Source organism: Vidua chalybeata, chromosome 9, assembly GCF_026979565.1.
Source record: "Vidua chalybeata isolate OUT-0048 chromosome 9, bVidCha1 merged haplotype, whole genome shotgun sequence".
NCBI classification, from domain to species: Eukaryota; Metazoa; Chordata; class Aves; order Passeriformes; family Viduidae; genus Vidua; species Vidua chalybeata.
In genome coordinates, this window is record NC_071538.1 from 9,368,692 (window position 1) to 9,386,533 (window position 17,842).

General features: G+C 39.8%; 1 protein-coding gene across 1 annotated transcript in view; it reads left to right on the forward strand.

Annotated features, from left to right (window-relative positions):
• Positions 1 to 17,842, forward strand: part of USP24 (ubiquitin specific peptidase 24) — a 61,603-nt gene that overhangs the window by 31,068 nt on the left and 12,693 nt on the right. Inside the window, exons 24-51 of the mRNA XM_053950350.1 lie at positions 185 to 251; positions 414 to 524; positions 903 to 1,001; positions 1,079 to 1,249; positions 1,837 to 1,922; positions 2,066 to 2,159; positions 2,418 to 2,573; positions 4,927 to 5,024; positions 5,756 to 5,851; positions 6,059 to 6,287; positions 7,137 to 7,296; positions 7,587 to 7,742; positions 8,286 to 8,356; positions 9,056 to 9,216; positions 9,631 to 9,692; positions 10,055 to 10,246; positions 10,497 to 10,614; positions 11,919 to 12,063; positions 12,774 to 12,893; positions 13,121 to 13,246; positions 13,452 to 13,550; positions 13,763 to 13,845; positions 14,057 to 14,198; positions 14,517 to 14,636; positions 15,027 to 15,250; positions 15,675 to 15,799; positions 16,396 to 16,537; positions 17,428 to 17,578. Of these exons, the coding sequence (XP_053806325.1) occupies positions 185 to 251; positions 414 to 524; positions 903 to 1,001; positions 1,079 to 1,249; positions 1,837 to 1,922; positions 2,066 to 2,159; positions 2,418 to 2,573; positions 4,927 to 5,024; positions 5,756 to 5,851; positions 6,059 to 6,287; positions 7,137 to 7,296; positions 7,587 to 7,742; positions 8,286 to 8,356; positions 9,056 to 9,216; positions 9,631 to 9,692; positions 10,055 to 10,246; positions 10,497 to 10,614; positions 11,919 to 12,063; positions 12,774 to 12,893; positions 13,121 to 13,246; positions 13,452 to 13,550; positions 13,763 to 13,845; positions 14,057 to 14,198; positions 14,517 to 14,636; positions 15,027 to 15,250; positions 15,675 to 15,799; positions 16,396 to 16,537; positions 17,428 to 17,578 (3,604 nt within the window). The remainder of the gene's footprint in view (positions 1 to 184; positions 252 to 413; positions 525 to 902; positions 1,002 to 1,078; positions 1,250 to 1,836; positions 1,923 to 2,065; positions 2,160 to 2,417; positions 2,574 to 4,926; positions 5,025 to 5,755; positions 5,852 to 6,058; positions 6,288 to 7,136; positions 7,297 to 7,586; positions 7,743 to 8,285; positions 8,357 to 9,055; positions 9,217 to 9,630; positions 9,693 to 10,054; positions 10,247 to 10,496; positions 10,615 to 11,918; positions 12,064 to 12,773; positions 12,894 to 13,120; positions 13,247 to 13,451; positions 13,551 to 13,762; positions 13,846 to 14,056; positions 14,199 to 14,516; positions 14,637 to 15,026; positions 15,251 to 15,674; positions 15,800 to 16,395; positions 16,538 to 17,427; positions 17,579 to 17,842) is intronic.

Sequence of the window (17,842 nt, forward strand, 5' to 3'; positions counted from 1 at the left end):
GCTGGCAGCATCTCAAGCAGTACAACAGGAGCCTCTTGGCCTGTTTTCCTAGTTCATTTCTGCTGAATTAACTCCCAAGTTTAAGGAGGTACCTTCAAAACCAGACAATTCATGGTAGTTAACCGTGGGCGTTGGAAATTAATCTGCGAGACAAGTTACTCTTGTTTTCAATGTTTATCTTTAGGTCAACTAAACTTGTAATAATTGAGAGACTGCTGCTGTTGGCAGAGCGTTATGTGATAACAATAGAGGTAAGATGTGTAATTTCCTACTAGGCAAGGCTAAGAACACAACTTCCAATTTTATTAAAAAACAGTACAAGTTATTTAAACATGCAGTTCTAGTTGCCCACCATCACAGAAATGTCTTTGTTTTCAAGAGTGATGTTTACTGTCATCCTTCTCTTCCTGTAGGACCTCTACTCTGTTCCCCGAACTATTCTACCTCATGGTGCCTCTTTCCATGGACATCTTTTAACCCTTAATGTTACATATGAGTCTACCAAAGATACCTTCACCATAGAGGTAGGTGTGCCCAGCCTGTGTGTGCTGTGGACTGTTGGTTATGTAGCCACTCTTGGTGGGTTTTATGCCTGGACTGAATAGAGTAAGATGGTTATAAAGATTCCAGTCAACCTGAAAACTCTTCTTGAAAATGTTAAAAATATATACATGGAAGTGTCTGTGGACCAAATATATTTAGATCATTAAATTCCAGGATGGAAAAAGTAAGTTTTTTGCTCACTATGGGTGTTGGAGCATTTCTGTGCTGTCCTATCCTGACATTCTTATGAACAGCACTTTTACCACCCTATGCAGGAAGACTCTTTCAGAAGATTTTAATTTTTCTTGGCATTTACTGCTCAAGCAGACTTACTGAACCAGTGTTGTTTAATTTCACAGGCTCATAGCAATGAAACTGTAGGAAGTGTCAGGTGGAAGATAGCAAAGATGTTGAATTCACCTGTGGAAAATATACAGATATTTGCCAATGACAGCCTGGTATGTTAACCACAAAGAATTCCCTTTCTTTATGAATGAGTCTTTTCCAGAACTAAACAATAAATATTTTCTTGCAGCTAACAGTAAACAAAGATCAGAAACTACTCCACCAGCTGGGCTTCTCTGATGAACAAATCCTTACAGTAAAAACATCAGGAAGTGGAACTCCATCAGGGAGCTCTGCAGATTCCTCAACCAGTTCCAGCAACAGCAGCAGTGTATTTAGTTCATCTTATGCAATGGAACAGGTACAGCAGAATATGACCTGAAGCCTTCCCTCAGATTTTTCCTGAAGCAGGGACAGAGGGAGGAGAGAGTAGGAGCTCCAGTAAGATCTTCCAATCTTTAGTAATCTGATTTTGCTTTCAATCTGCAATTGAAGCAAATCATCTGAACACACAACTGCCTTGTGCATGCAGGTTGGATTTTATAATCTCTACTGTCACCTATGGTGTTTATTCATCTCTCTAGGGACTTTTAAACAAACAGGACCCATCTGGTTTAGTTTTGAGACTGTGTATTTGTTGAGGGTAAAGATTTCCACATTTTCACTACTAAAAAGCTACAGTATGAAAGTAAATTAAGAAGCATCAACTGGCACGTTCAGAGCACTCTTGGTCTCCTTTGTATTTTGCTTGTCATAACAGCTGACTTCAAAAACTGACTGTTAAAAGGGAAATGGAATGATGTAAATGGTGTCTCAGCCTCGAAAGTGGCTGGGATTTCTGTGGGTCGGGTTGGCATCTGAGCCACTTGCTTCCGTGAAGAACTCTGTGAAATTTACGTGTAACAGAGAAGGAAGAAAAAGACCTTTGTATTTCTGCTTAATTCTCAGGAGAAATCCCTCCCTGGAGTCGTCATGGCTCTTGTGTGTAATGTGTTTGATATGCTTTACCAGCTTGCCAACCTGGAGGAGCCAAGGTAAGCAGATTAAGTGGTTGCTAAATATTAAAGAATTGCTCCCAGTGCCCACTTGGAGTACTCACTCCACTGTGTGCAGGCATCCACCAGGCCAGCGTGGCTGAGCCCTTGTTTTGTGCATGTAACTTCTGATTTCTTTTCAGGATAACACTGCGAGTGAGGAAGCTTCTGCTCTTGATTCCCACTGACCCAGCTATTCAGGAGGCTCTTGACCAGCTTGATTCCCTGGGAAGGAAGGTATGGATTAAATAATTGATCATGGTGAGCTACACAAAGGATTTTACTACCAGGTTCCTTAAATTTCCTGTCAGATTATTATACACAGAGGGTTTGAAACTATAGCAAAATAATGTTCATTAAGTCAATGTTCATTATTGACTATTTCCAAGCAGCCAGAGGTGAGAGGGTTATTACAGAGGTTGTAGGAAATGGATTCCCAATTACAGCAAAACGGAGGAGTCTCAAAATATTTCTTCTGTGGCTTTTTCCTCCTAGAAAACACTGCTCTCAGAATCCAGTTCTCAGTCCTCAAAATCCCCATCTTTGTCTTCAAAACACCAACATCAGCCCAGTGCCAGTTCAATTCTAGAAAGTCTTTTCAGATCTTTCGCTCCAGGCATGTCCACGTTCAGAGTGCTCTACAATTTAGAGGTAAGAAAACAAATTTGCTGCTTTCTGTGTTTCTGAGCAGCAAGTGTTAAGTATTTCTATTTTTTTTGGGCAGGAGTCCACTGCGATGGGGTCATTATGAAAAATGCAAATATTGTGACACATTCTGCTTTTATGCATGTGGTAAATTTTACACAGAATGAAAGGGACAGAAAGTTTTCTTTCAGAGACTTTACTGAGAAACCAGGCCCTTCTTTGTGTGATTTGTAAGGTGGAAGAAGTGTTTGAATTAAGTGGAGAGGAGCAAAGGCACATCAAATTCTTACTGTTTAGATAAAATTCCTGCTTGAATCTCTAGATCTCTGAGTATGCAATTTTTAGTTTGTGTGTATATAAGTATATATTTTTTTTAAGTTGGCCCTTAAAAATTAATGGCAGCTATTATAAGTTGGATTGATTATACTTGATTAAATTTGTCAGAGCTATTATAAATTGGATTGATTATGCTTGATTAAATTTGTCAGAAACTTCTGTGCTGTGTAAGTTTCCCATGTTCTGTCTAAGGAGGAATGTTTTTACAAAGCATTCAGCTGGGAAGAATTTTCACTATCCAAATGTGCAGGGCTTTTGCCAAGAGGCCTTTGGCCTGTTTTGGCTGCAGGTAGAGTGGAGTACATGGATCTTTTTTACCCCTAAGCATTCTCCTAAATTCTTTAGCCAAAATCCTGGATAGGGCCCTGTAAAGATTTTTTCCTAGAGTTCAGAGAAGAGATTTTATGGATTACAGGAGTCCAGCTGGTGTTGTTGGTAGGACACAGTAACCTGCACACTAAAAGCTGGACAATGTTTAGTTCTGCTTGCAGGTCCCACTGTTTACAAGGACCCACAACAAATGTGATTTGAACAACTTGAGGTTGGAGGACCAATTACCAACTGCTTCCAGAACATTAGATAAAATTATTCTTTCCTTCATGGTGTGTGCCAAGATGACTGTAGGGATTTTCTTGTGGTTGCTTCCCTTTAGGTTTCCACAGTCTAATGTTAGCTCTTCATCTTCCTACACTGTCATCACACTCCTGCCTTAGGATTCCCCCTTCTCTGTACAGCTGGAGTGAAAAATACTTAATTATGTCTTTGGAATATGTTGACAAGTTCTACAACTCGAAGCAAATGGTTTAGGGTGTCTTGTTGAGCTGACAGGTTATATAGCAGTAGGATGGGACAGTTATTTGCTGCTTCTGTGCCAGAGAAAATAATAAAAGCAAGTAATAAATTGCCTGCTTTTCTGGCAAGGGATAAGAAGTAATAAATTGGATTAGATGTGGAGATTATATGAGTGGACTTGTTCCTCAATTCCAGTCAAGCCAGTTGGAAGATTATTTTTCTCAGGAAAAGGAATATGTACTTTTTTATCCTCTCAGCTGGTGATCTGGTGAAAATATGAGAACCAGTCTGAACTGCATTCTGAAAAAAAAAATGTGCACAGGAAATTTGCAGAACATATGAAAGAGATGAAAATTGAATGTTGCAGATGTCCAGGGGGTGATAAGATTTCATGCCTGGAACTCTATAAAATATTCTTCTGATCTGTGAACGTGGAAGGAGATGTACTTTGTTGGCAGCATTGTTGGCTGTACATGCCAAAGAGACTTTTCAAGAAAGTAATAATATCTGTGGAGTTTTCTGGGATTTTGGGAGGGCCCAGGGTTTGTTTGGTTGATGGCTTTGGGGTTTCTGTGGGGTTTTTTTTTTGGTGGGTTGGTTTGTTTGAGTGTTGGGTTTTTTTAATGTGAAGTGAAACAGATTATAAACATAAATGAGAGCTGACCCACAGAGACCACAGACTTCCTTCTGGCTGTGTTTCTGAGTGTATTTGCACTCTGAAATTTAGTGCTGATTTAAAACAGGAGGCATGATAGAGTGGTGATGTTCATAAGGCCTCTAGAATTGCCTGAGCCATCTTTTACAAAGAAACACCAGAATAATAGTAATACAACTATATTTCAGAAGGTGTGACTAATAAGTAAGCCATCTGTAGGATGTTTTATGGGATACTGTGAATTGAAAATCCAGAACCAAGAAGAGTTTGGGCTCCTTAGCACCAAGTGAACCAGAATATGACATTGCATGTACTTCATCCCTTAACATGTAAACTGCAGTGAGAATAAAATGCTTTGATTCAGAATAAACATCTGTAGTTGCCATGGTTGTTCTAAATATTTGAGATTTATTGAGTATATGAGATTTCTCTTACTGACTACAGTTTTGAGTTAGTATATTATTAATTGCTTCATTTGTAGTGGATTTTTATTCTGTTACACTTTCAAACTTCAGCAGGTAAATAACACTAAGAGGAGTGGTAGTTTACATCTGCTTATTTATTTATTTATTGTAGGTGCTGAGCTCCAAGCTGATGCCAACTGCAGATGATGAAATGGCAAGAAACTGTGCCAAGTCTTTCTGTGAAAATTTCCTCAGAGCAGGAGGTTTGAGGTTAGATTTCAAAACCTTGACTCGATTTGTAGCACTTTATTTGGTTAGCAGTTGTGTGTGGTTTCCTATTTCCACACTGTAGCACACTAATACACCTGTCAGCTTTTTTTTCAGAGAAAAAAAATCCACCCAAGGCTGTTTTACCACTGCCCGGTAGCTGTCATATTTAAGAGAGTAGATGTTGTTAAATCTCAAAATCAAGCTAGGCACAAATAAGCTTGTGAGGTGTAGCTTGTACTAAAGTAGTTGATATTTGGGTAGTTCTTGACATTTAAGTGCTTCAATTCAAATTTGCAAGTGTCTGCTTTGTACTCTTCTGTGTAGACACCAGTGGACATTTTAAGCAGTCACAGTATAGGTCATGCAGTGGGAACCAAATTAAATTTGTAATTACAGTCTTGAAAATTCAGACTCTTCAGATAGGAGTTGAGGTACAGTGTGAGTGGTTTGGAAGACCTGACAATACTGATTGTATGAGATTTATCAAGTGTACTTTGCTCTTCTGTCCAATTCTGTCCATGACACTCCTCTACCCAAGAGATCTTGAAGCATTTTCCAGCAGGAGCAGAAAGGTTCCATCTGTAGATATAAAAGGAGAAAATGAGGATGTTGGCCTCCAAAGAAGTCAGTTTGAACTGGGACTCAGCTGAGTGGATAGAAGGAAGGAAAGATAGACACAAATTAATTGAAACATTTCCAAATGGAGTCTGTCTTATCGATTTGTTTTTAAGTTTGGTGGTGAATGTGATGCAGAGAGATTCCATCCCATCAGAGGTGGACTATGAAACAAGACAAGGAGTCTATTCCATCTGCCTGCAGCTTGCAAGGTATGTAATTGCTTCTCATTAGAGAAAGTGCTGCTTTCTTGGCTTTTAGCATGCAGCTTTTAATATTTAAGATTAATTGGTACTTTGAGTTCTGTTTCATTCACTCTGCGAGCGTTCAAATAGAAGCCTGATGTTTTTACTGTGTGAATGCAGGTTCTTGCTGGTTGGGCAGACAATGCCCATGATGTTTTTACTCTGTGAATGCAGGTTCTTGCTGGTTGGGCAGACAATGCCCACTCTGCTGGATGAGGATTTCATCAAGGATGGGGTGGAAGCTCTGTCCTCGCGGCCCTTCCGCAACGTGAGCCGGCAGGCGAGCAGGCAGATGTCCATCTGTGGGACTCCTGAGAAGTCCTCCTACCGCCAGCTCTCCGTGTCTGACAGATCCTCCATCAGGGTAGAAGAAATCATCCCAGCTGCAAGAGTTGCCATACAAGTAAGGAAGTGTTGGGTGGTTCTGATGTAGCAGTGTCATCTCCAATGACACCTGTATAACTCTGAGGTTTTTAATCAGTCTTTTATACAGGATTTTGCCCTGGCTCCTTTTAAAATCTTGACCATCAGTGTGTCTTCCAGTCTTGATTTGAATTTTAACATATTCTCATAAATTATTTTGGCACTATAAAAGGAAGCAGTACCCCAAAAGTGCTTACAAGAAATAGATGTACACAGAAGTCTTACTTGTGATTTCTCTTCAGTCACGCTTAACTCTTAAGGTCTTACTCTTGTTCATTTTCTGTGAATTGAAAGGAGGAGGTTCCTGCTTGAACTTGTGGCTTTATAATCCATGATACTTTGAATTAGAAAGAATTGGACAAACTTCCTCCAAATAGGTCATTAAAAATTAAATTTGCTTGATGGTATTGTGGAGAAGAAGGAAATTTTTTCTTTTCAGTACCTTAAAAAAATGTTGTTTGAAAACCCATTGAGTCCAGATGAAAGAAACTTCATAGTTAATGTGACAAGTATGCTGTGTTAGTTTGTTGGGCAGTGCTTCCCAAATGGATTGAACTATTGAAATCAGCATGCCTGCCTCCAGATAGGTGGCAAGGGTATCTATCCTTGTGGGGAATTAAAAAATTAATTACTTCTCCTAAGATAGCAATACCAGTCTCTCATTGGGAACAAAAAGACTCTTGAATCCTTGAGCCTGTGTAGAGAAGAGAGAGGAAAACAAGTGTAAATGTCAATTTGACACAGTCCAGAAAATACATTCCTCTCATCCCTGTGATTAACAAGGATTGTTGAATATCACAGAAGTGACTGCTGTTTCTTGTTCCTCCAGACCATGGAGGTGAATGATTTCACCTCCACAGTGGCTTGTTTCATGCGCCTCTCGTGGGCTGCTGCTGCAGGACGCCTGGACCTCGTGGGAAGTAGTCAGCCCATCAAAGAGAGCAACACTCTCTTCCCTGCTGGGATTAGAAACAGACTTAGCAGCTCAGGTGGGTTAACTGTGTCCCTAAACCAATCTAAAAGCATTTTGTTTAATCTTAACCGAACACTTTTAGGAGCTTGAAGCTGAATTGAGTGGATGTTCATCCTCTTGGGTGTCCCCCAGCTTGGGACATTATACAAATAAATTAGAAAAAATCTGAGCAAATTTATGTATATTCATCAGGCATTCAGAGAAGTTTTTAAATTGCAGAGAACTGACCAAAAGCTGAAAACATCTGAGTAAAATGTAGTGAATTACAGCACTTGTTCTTTTTTTTTCTTTTTTTTTTTAATGCAGGAAGTAACTGCAGTTCAGGAAGCGAAGGGGAGCCCACGGCGCTGCACGCTGGGATCTGTGTGAGGCAGCAGTCTGTGTCCACCAAAGATGCTCTCATTGCTGGGGAAGCCTTGTCTCTCTTAGTAACCTGCCTTCAGCTACGTAGTCAGCAGCTAGGTATAGAAAAAAAATTAGATTATTCAGTATTTGGAGTATAAGCCAGGTGGGAGGAGGCTTTTGGAAACAGTCAAGTGAAAAAAAAATAATGAGGAACTTGTAGCTTTGTTAGCTGAGACAGCTCAAGCTAAAAACACAACATTCCATTAAAAATTACAGGGATTTTTTTTTTCCAGGACTGAAATAAGGCATGTAGTGCTATTCTTTGGTGAAATGTTTTGGGGAAACTGACTTACTGCCAGAATATAAATATTTGCACTGCCTTTGAAGTCTGTAATTCTGTAAGTGCTGCTGTTTGCATAGCTCCTGTTAATACTTGAGTCTTTGTACAGGAAGTGTAAACACTGGTGGTGCAGGAAGGCAAGGAAAATGCTGTTATATCATGGTGGCAGCCTCTAGTGAGGAAAAGAAATCAGGAAATAGCCTTTGCTGTTTTTCTGTATTGATGTCCTCTAGGTCCTGTGGTATTTTAATGCAAGACTGTCACTGACTTCTTTTAAAATATTATTTTTAATAAGATAGCCTGGTACTCTTCCATTTCAGGATCTTTTTACAATTTGCCTTGTGTTGCTGATTTCATCATTGATATTCTGCTTGGATCACCAAGTGCTGAGGTGAGGATCTTCCTCTGAAAACTTTCTAAAGGCTTCTTCTGAAATGTATATGTTTTGATAATTTCATATGGTCTGAACATAAAATTGTTTATTGCAAGTATTCCCACAGATTAGTATTTGAATAAATAACCTTTGTATAATGGTTAGTAATTCCAATATCTGCTGATGGGTTGATAGAAAATGCTGTAGTATTACATTTTCTAGGCTTGTTTCATCATGAGATGCACAGGACTGTGCTGTGATTAGTCTATAGAAAACAGTCTCATTTTGGTGACACAAATTCTGTAAAGCTAGTACATTAGGGAAAGTTTCAAGTAACTTTGATTTGGGTAAAATTTGATGGATACCTGTGAAATTTTGAAAATTTATTCCAAGTGTCAGAACCCTCCTAAAATTCATTCTTCTTAAGTTTATCTTGAATATTCTAAAACCTATTGACTTTTATGCTTACTTCATTTCATCATGTGTCATCTATCTATTTACTTTGCATCTTACCCCTTTATCTGGATTTATAATTTGTGTTTATCAGAGGTTTTCACTCAGGGATGAGCAGGGTTTGTTAAATTTCTAGAAACCAGCTCATAGCCTGGATTGCACCATTGTCCACTTTTTCTGTTGGATTTCTAACATAACAGGAGTGTGGGGATTTTTTTGCAACCTTTGAGTAACTGCTGGTGTTTGACAATGACTCTGTTGCAGATCCGTCGCGTTGCCTGTGACCAGTTGTACACCCTGAGCCAGACAGACACATCAGCTCACCCAGATGTACAAAAGCCAAACCAGTTCCTCCTGAGCGTTGTTCTTGGGGCCCAGCTGCCTCTTTGGTCACCAACCAGCATCATGAGAGGAATCAACCAGAGGTAAGTCACATGTGTGTTTATTGAGGAAGAAAATCTGACACATTTTTATATGAGCAGCACTACAGAAGCTCTAGGAAAAAGGGATTAGCACTTTGCAGGCGTTGGAAGCAGACATCCTGCAATTTCTAGAGGAGTAACTGAGAAGTTAAAGCATGTTGTTATTTTATTGTCAACTGATAGCTAACTAGAATTGCTATAAAGTGAGGGAAGAAATGAGGATTAAATATGATTCCTAACATTCAGAAGTAGCTGTTGGAAAGGAATATTTTTTTAAAGCTGCAGCATGCAGAAGCACACCTAGATGGTTATGCTGCTTTGGGTTAGATGGACAGAGCACACAGACTTTAAAGACAACTGGTTAGAGTAAAGTTTATGATTTTAAGTATACCTTTCTTCTATTTATATCTGTTTCAGACTTTTGTCCCAGTGTACAGAATATTTTGACTTGAGGTGTCAATTACTGGATGACCTGACATGTAAGTATGTGCAGACTCCTGATTCCTTCATACTGATGGCAGCTTCCAAGCTTACCTTCCTTCTGTAGAAAAGATGTAGAATTGCCTGCAAAAGGGGATTACTACAGCTTGAGCTCAGAGTGACCTGCCAGTGTGCTGGCTGTCCTGTGCTAGTGCCTGGCATGGTCTGTTCTTGGCATTGGGTAACTGCAGGCAGCTCATTCCTTCTGGAAAGTGAACTGAGCTCCCTGGTGGAAGGTTTACTTGATACACATGGGGGCAAAACTAGACCATTACCAAACTGTTTGAAATCCTTTGTATTTACATTATACATTTCCAAAGCTGCTGTTTTTTACTGTGTTCACTTTTTTTTTTCCTTGCAGCATCAGAAATGGAGCAGCTGAAGATAAGCCCAGCTGCCATGTTAGAAGATGAGATCACTTGGCTGGACAATTTTGAGCCCAACCGCACGGCCGAGTGTGAGACTAGTGAGGCTGATAACATCCTGTTAGCAGGACACTTGAGGCTCATCAAGACTCTCCTTTCACTCTGTGGGGCAGAGAAGGAAATGGTCGGTGAGTATTCCTCTTTAAACTGACTAGAGTGCTGTGAATTCTGCATTAACACATGACTAGACAGTCATGTGAAGACAGCAGTAGAAGTGATACAGAGCTATAAGGACTGGTTTTAGCACTACCTTCAATATTTGATAAAATATTTGTTGATGTGGTGCTATGAAGTGGTTTTGTTGTTATGAAACACCTTTTTGACATTTGCAGTGATAATGTAAGTATTTAACAGCAGATGTGGATTGCTGTGTTGCAGGTTCATCTTTGATTAAGCCACTGTTGGATGATTTCCTGTTCCGAGCATCCAGGATTATTCTGAACAGCCATTCCCCAGCAGGCAGTGCTGCAATCAGTCAGCAAGACTTCCACCCAAAGTAAAAACTTTTTTTTTTTTTTTAATGTTGAGTTTTGTCTTCAATGTCATGAATGCAAATGTCAGTATTAAGTCCTGCAGATAGTAGGATTTAATACCAGTGGTGGAGCATTTCTCCAGTTTTCTACACTTCCTACATAAATGCCCAAATGGCATTTTCTGTGTTTTTGTGTGATCCAATATCCTTGCATTTCTGTACTTCAATGGTAGATCAATTATGAATTCAGGCACAACCAAGTGCTGATTTCATGAGTCCAAAGAATATTCCTTTAGCTCGTTACCACTTGGGAAGTTGGCTAAATTGGAGCATGAGCAGGAAATTAACTTCCCAAGCTCCTTGTAAAAGAGAATCTCAAAAGTTCCACTACTTCCTTTTTCCCTTCTCCCTGCTTGTTTTGTAAAAAAAACTGACACCAAGCAAGTCTCCTTCCACCTGAGAAAGCTGATATAGCCCAGAAAAGATCAACTGAAGAAAAAAGAGTGGGCTTTCTCCTTCCTGTCACAGCTGTTATGGCCATACAATATCTGAAGGGGTGGGTGTAAATTAGCTCATGTGGATTTCTGAGCTAATGCAGCTGGATTGTTTGTGTTGCACTGAGTAGTTGGTGTTAGATCAGGCATATCCTCACTGCCATTCCACAAACCCAAAAGAAGGTTCCAGTGGAGTATTTAACAACCCCTGAAATGAATGGGACTTGATCCACCTTAGTGCTTTGTTCCATTGCAGTTCATCCCAAGCTTGCTCTTTTGCTTGCCTAAAGTAAATAAAGCCTTTTCTTTGGCCTTCAGAAGAAAGGGCTGCTGTGTTTAATTACTGCTGAAAAGAGCTGAGTTGGGAGGGTTTTGTACTAATCAAGCCCAGGTCTAAGCTCATCTCTTGTAGCAAGGATGTTGTCTGGTCTAGCTCTTCCCACGTTTCCCTCCCTGTAAAAAAGTCATTTTGTCTCCATCAGTGTTACATGATGGAGAGTGTCTGCTTGTCCTCAGACATGCAACCAGTTCTGTGTCTTCTTTCAGAGCACCTCCTTTTCCTTCTACTGAATGTTAGCAAGTGTATCTGTGTCAGTAAAGGAGGCTTGTTTAAAGGAGTATTCCTCTTGCCACTCTTCTCATTGGATTCTTCCCCATTCTCCTACCCTAAGAAAATAAAAAATAAATAGCACTGTGCAGTCCCTCAGGAGTGTTTGATCACTCAAAGCGTTCTTCAGAACATTAATTGTTGCCTGTTCTGAGTAATACAGCTTTCTGGAATTAGAAATAATTGAGTCATCTAGCCAGTAGACCTCAATGTGTTTTTCTTTGCAGGTGCAGCACAGCAGACAGCAGATTAGCTGCTTATGAAGTGCTGGTAATGCTGGCTGATAGCTCACCCTCCAATCTCCAGCTTATCACAAAGGAGCTGCTTTCCATGCACCACCAGTGTGACCCTGCACTCACCAAGGAGTTTGATGTAAGCAAGAAGCCTTTTTTTATTTGTGTTAGCATGGTTTGGAGTGCTCTGCGTGGTTTACTTGGTTGCTTCATTCATGAGATTTCCATGGTCTTCAATTTAAAATGCCACGATGCAGCTATGGGTAAATGCAGATACATTTGATCTTCCTCAGAAGCACATACTCCAGTGTGTCTTTGTCTGTTATTATCTGAGTAAGAAAGAAGTATTTCCTAAATAGCACAATTTTTTTATTACATTTTAGTCCATTTTCAACACTGTTGTGCAATGTGTTAAATATTTAAATGACTGCATATAGTGGTCTTGCAGTTTTTCAGAATTTATATTCCTGGTTCTCCATTAAATTGTTCTTAACAGCTCATATACAAGGAGGGGTGGTTTCAAACTGAAAGAGAGTAGTTTTAGGTTACATGTCAGGAAGAAACTCTTCCCTGTGAGGGTGGTGAGGCCCTGGCACAGGCTGCCCACATCAGCTGTGGCTGCCCCATCCCTGGAAGTGCTCAAGGCCAGGCTGGATGAGGCTTGGAGCAACCTGGGATAGTGGAAGGTGTCCCTGCCGTGGCAGGGGATGGAGTTGGATTAAGGTCCCTTCCAACTCAAACCATTCTGTGATTCTACAATACAAAGGTAGTTATAAAAGCTATAGAATGTTGTTGGAGTCTGATGTTTTTTAAAAGTTATTGGGACAAAAAACGTATTTGTCGTTCTAGTACCTTCCACCAGTGGACAGTCGCTCCATTTCTGGATTTGTAGGACTGAAGAATGGTGGTGCTACTTGTTACATGAATGCTGTTTTCCAGCAGCTGTATATGCAGCCTGGTCTCCCAGAGGTAATTAGCTCAGCATCCAATAAAATCCTCTTTTGGAATTACTTTCACTTGAACCACGCCATCTTAGCACCATTTGTAAATAAATTGTAAAATGAAAAGTCAACTGTGTATGTATAAATATGCACAATAAATGCATAAAATTTAAGTTGTAGTGCTGTGGGCCATGACAGCTTATAGTAATGATTTTTCCAAAAAACAATTTAATAAGGTTATTTGTTTCCTTCCAGGCCTTGCTTTCCATTGACGATGATACTGACAATCCTGATGACAATGTGTTCTATCAAGTTCAATCTCTTTTTGGTCATTTGATGGAAAGCAAGCTACAGTATTATGTACCTGAGAACTTTTGGAAGGTATTGCTTTTTTTTTTAGAATCTATAGCTTTTCTACTTAAAAAGTAATCATTTATTCAGCCTTTTTCAATTGCAGAATTTATAGAGTAAGCTCTAATTCAAAAAAACCCAAAATATGTTAAAATAAATTTATATTAAAACTACTTTTCTTAGTCATATATATATATATATGAAACAACAACCCTTTAACTTATATTTTATACAGATTTTCAAGATGTGGAATAAGGAACTTTATGTTAGAGAGCAACAGGATGCTTATGAATTCTTCACCAGTCTTATAGATCAAATGGATGAGTACCTCAAGGTAAAAACCTTGGCAATTTCTTTTCTGGTTCATATGCATATCCTTGGTACCTTTTTTTCTCTTTTTGCTTTGATCTTTAGAAAAGAAGGCAGAGAGACATTTGGCTTATTTTATAATCTGCACAGTATTCAGGAGTTTAAAATTCCTACTGATTTCTTCGTCTTCCACCCTGCAATATATCCAACTGATGTCTAACTTTTCATCTCCAACAGAAAATAGGAAGAGACCAGATATTTAAGAATACTTTTCAAGGAATCTTCTCTGATCAGAAGATCTGCAAGGACTGTCCTCACAGGTAATGTCACATTTAGTGTATCAGTTACCAAATTATGTGCTCCCAGAACTATTAAAATATGTAGGTCATAGTAGCACTGGAAAGTAGATAAATGCCCTTGTGAGCATCACAGCTTTGATAGCTGTGGGGCAAATGCAATATTCTTTCCTAAACATCTGTCTGGTTCCTGCCAGTTGGGTAAATCCTAATCTGTTTTTCTTCTTGAGTTTAGGTATGAGCGTGAGGAAGCCTTCATGGCTCTCAACCTTGGTGTGACTTCATGTCAAAGCCTGGAAATATCTCTGGATCAGTTTGTTAGAGGAGAGGTTCTGGAAGGAAGCAATGCATACTACTGTGAAAAGTGCAAAGAAAAGGTATTGATTCTTAATTTTTGTGAAAGAAGATTTGTGTGCAGTTTGATGTTTTCTAAGCATTACATGGTCATGGCAGCTATGCTTAGTTGCTGCTCATTCTTGCTACACTGAAGATCAATTCCTGTAACTCATGTTGTAAACTAAAAATGTAGAGGGATGGCAGGATGGTAAAGTTCTGTGTAACATATTGAGATGTATCCCAAGTCATCCTATGGACACCCTGCTTCCCATGGCTGGATTTTCACTGTGAATCTCTAGAAGGATGCTGCAGATTGCCTGGGGTATCAGATAGAGGTGATATTCTTGTTTCTTTTCAAGAGAACTACAGTGAAGCGCACCTGCATTAAGGTCTTACCCAGCCTGCTGGTGATTCACCTGATGAGATTTGGCTTTGACTGGGAGAGTGGCCGTTCTATTAAATACGATGAACAAATAAGGGTAAGAAAACTTTATGGTGCCTTTCCCAGCTACTTCGTGTAGTGGACTCTAATTCTTTCTGCTCATTTTTCCTTCTTTTCCTCAAATTTTGAGCAGAGATTTTGAGTATGTCATACACTTGCAACATGGTAGTGCTACAGAAAATAATTGTTTTTCCTTAGAGTTTTCCTTGTTTGCAACATTCTTGGGGTTCTTTCAGAAAGCAAGGCAAAAAACCTCCTTAAAAGGAGTTTTTTATTTAACATCTGTGTAACAGGCATAAGAAGTTGAAGTTCCATATTTTCCTTTGGTGTTCCTAATGTGGGAAGTATTGATACCATTCTCATAAAATTACATGAAGGATGTACACACTGCAGTGCCTTGATTAATCCAAACTATCTCTTCAAACAGTTTCCCTGGATGCTGAACATGGAGCCTTACACTGTGTCGGGGATGGCTCGTCAGGACTCGTCCTCAGAAGTGGGGGAAAACGGCAGGAACACAGACCAGGGAGGAGGAGGAGGCTCCCCGAGGAAGAAAGTTGCCCCTACAGAAAACTACGAGCTCGTTGGTGTGATTGTCCACAGTGGCCAGGCTCATGCAGGGCACTACTACTCCTTCATCAAGGACAGGAGGTAACGGGCAAGAAGGTTCGTGGGGGAGGTTTGAGAGCTGTCTAAAGGCTTCTTGTTCTGGGAAGATGCATGGAGCCATCCAGAGCTCCTCTGGAACCACTCTTCCCTTTCTCAACACCTACCATGAGGCAATGACACAGTGATATGGGACAACACAGAATAAAATCCTCATTCATTCCTATGTACCTTGTATTGCAGTTTGAGGGCTTCCTGACTTGCAGGTGATGTGCCTCTCACAGTTTTAATCAAGGTTATTTTTTAAAATGCAACTTTGACATCAATTGAGCTAAGCTTTCTTCTTACTGTCAAAACAAATGTGAGTTCAAGCTTGTCACTTCTAGGCTATTCAGGGTGGTTTGTTTTTTTTACTGGGACAATCAACTAACTTTTTTTCTGTTGTGTTTCTGTTCTGTTTTGATCACAGAGGATGTGGAAAAGGAAAGTGGTATAAATTTAATGACACCGTTGTTGAAGAATTTGATTTGACTGATGAAACCCTGGAATATGAATGTTTTGGTGGAGAGTATAGACCTAAAGTCTACGATCAATGTAAGAAGTGCAGACTGATTTACAGTAGCTTCATATTTCATACTGATTTCAGTAGCAGTAGAGCTTAGACCATTATAGGTACTTTGAGTTACTTGAACCTTTTTTCCTTCTGAACCATTCTGAATCCTTCTGAACCATTTTTTCCCTAAAGCCTTCCCTTTACTGAAGGATAGAACAGCTTGTGGATGGCCTAATATGAATGGAGCCATATTCACTGTTATTCAGCACTTTGTAGACTTTATAGCAGAGGTTGAAAAGCAAAATGGCACCTTGTTAATATAGTTTGGAAAAAAACCCCAACCAAACATAAACCAGCCCTTATTTTAGGCTAGTGAGAATGACTTCATAGAACACTGTGTGGCATCATGTTGTTGAACTTCTCAATGCTTTAGGGAATTTATTCCGAGTACATTTCCAGTATTCACCTGTTTCATAATTCAGACACTTCTAATCACTGACACAGTCTGATGTTTAGATCTGACAGATTTATCCTGCTGCAGTTCACATTATTTGTACCCCCGGTTTTGCTTCCATACAGGAATGGGAAAGGTATTAAACCTTCAAGGGCCTTCATGGGCTGCCTTTTGTCCCCACAGCAAATCCCTACCCCGACGTGCGCCGGCGCTACTGGAACGCCTACATGCTGTTCTACCAGAGAGTGTCCGACCAGAACTCTCCTGTGCTGCCAAAGAAAAGCCGAGTCAGTGTCGTTCGTCAGGAAGCTGAGGACCTCTCCTTGTGAGTTCCTCTTGTATCCATGAAGGTTTTTCTCATATTGATATCTAGACCTCCCTCTGTTGGAATACCAGGCTCTTTGTCGCTCCAAGGTCAGGGCGAATAAAACTCAGGAGATGTTGTTTTTGAAGTCTCACTCTGAAGTTTATTATCCTTATCTATTACAAACTCATGAGATGTAAGCTCTCTCTAACAAGTCAAGAAAGTGAGCTAAAGTGGTGTCTATTCAAGGCTTTTTAAGTCTCAGTTATCTAATGAACAGTTGACATCTATATTATTTATGCTTCTAACCCAATTATGATCGCCTGAAACCCACAACGTGGACATCTTTCACCCAATTAGAGAAAACCACCCAGATTCATGAAGAAGGAGGAAGAAGAGGGTGCAAAAAAGACAACTAACCCACACCCAAAATTCTCCATCTTGGCTCCCATGTATCACCATATACTAAAATCCCAAATCTAAGCTTTTTCACCCTGTGAGATAACACAATACTATCCAAACTACACACACTGTTTCTGTCCTATCACTCAATTTTTGAAGCCTTTTCCAAGGTCTCAGGTCAAACAAGGTGTTTACTTGACGGTTGGCACCCTTAAATTCAGAAAGCTCAAAGTTTTCAGCCATCAGAGTTCCAACATCTCTCCACAACTAAGAATTGAGTAATTCCTGTTCAGCAAAGCAGTGTATTGCTGTTTTTTTGGGTTGGTTTTTAAGCTGCTTGTTTAATATTGTTATTGCAGCAAGTTCAAGCTGACTGACAGCCTCAAGAAATATTCAGGCTGTCTTTCAAAATTGCCATAAGATCACTCTGACTGCAGTGGTATTTGATACCTAAACTATAGATTTGTTATAGGATTTCTTTATTCACCTTCAGCTTGTTTATATTTCAGATCTGCTCCCTCTTCACCAGAAATTTCACCCCAGTCATCACCTCGACCCCACAGGCCCAACAGTGACCGTCTCTCCATCTTGACCAAGCTGGTTCGAAAAGGAGAAAAAAAGGGACTCTTTGTAGAGAAAATGCCTGTGAGGATATATCAGGTAGAGAGCACCCTCAAAGTGGCAACTAAATTCTGCTCACATAGAATTTGAGCATAGTGAGAGAAACATGGTAACTTTTAAAGGTTACCTTGAAGTAATTCCCTTGTAGCAAAGCTAGGAAGCAATTCTGGATTCTGACATAAAGTTACTAACAAGCTCTTTAGTAATACTTATTTAAGTTTCACTGTACCTTCTCACAAAATTGGCCTATCAATTCTTTGCTTTGAAGAAACTGCAGGCAGAAGAATCAAACATGAGATCTGG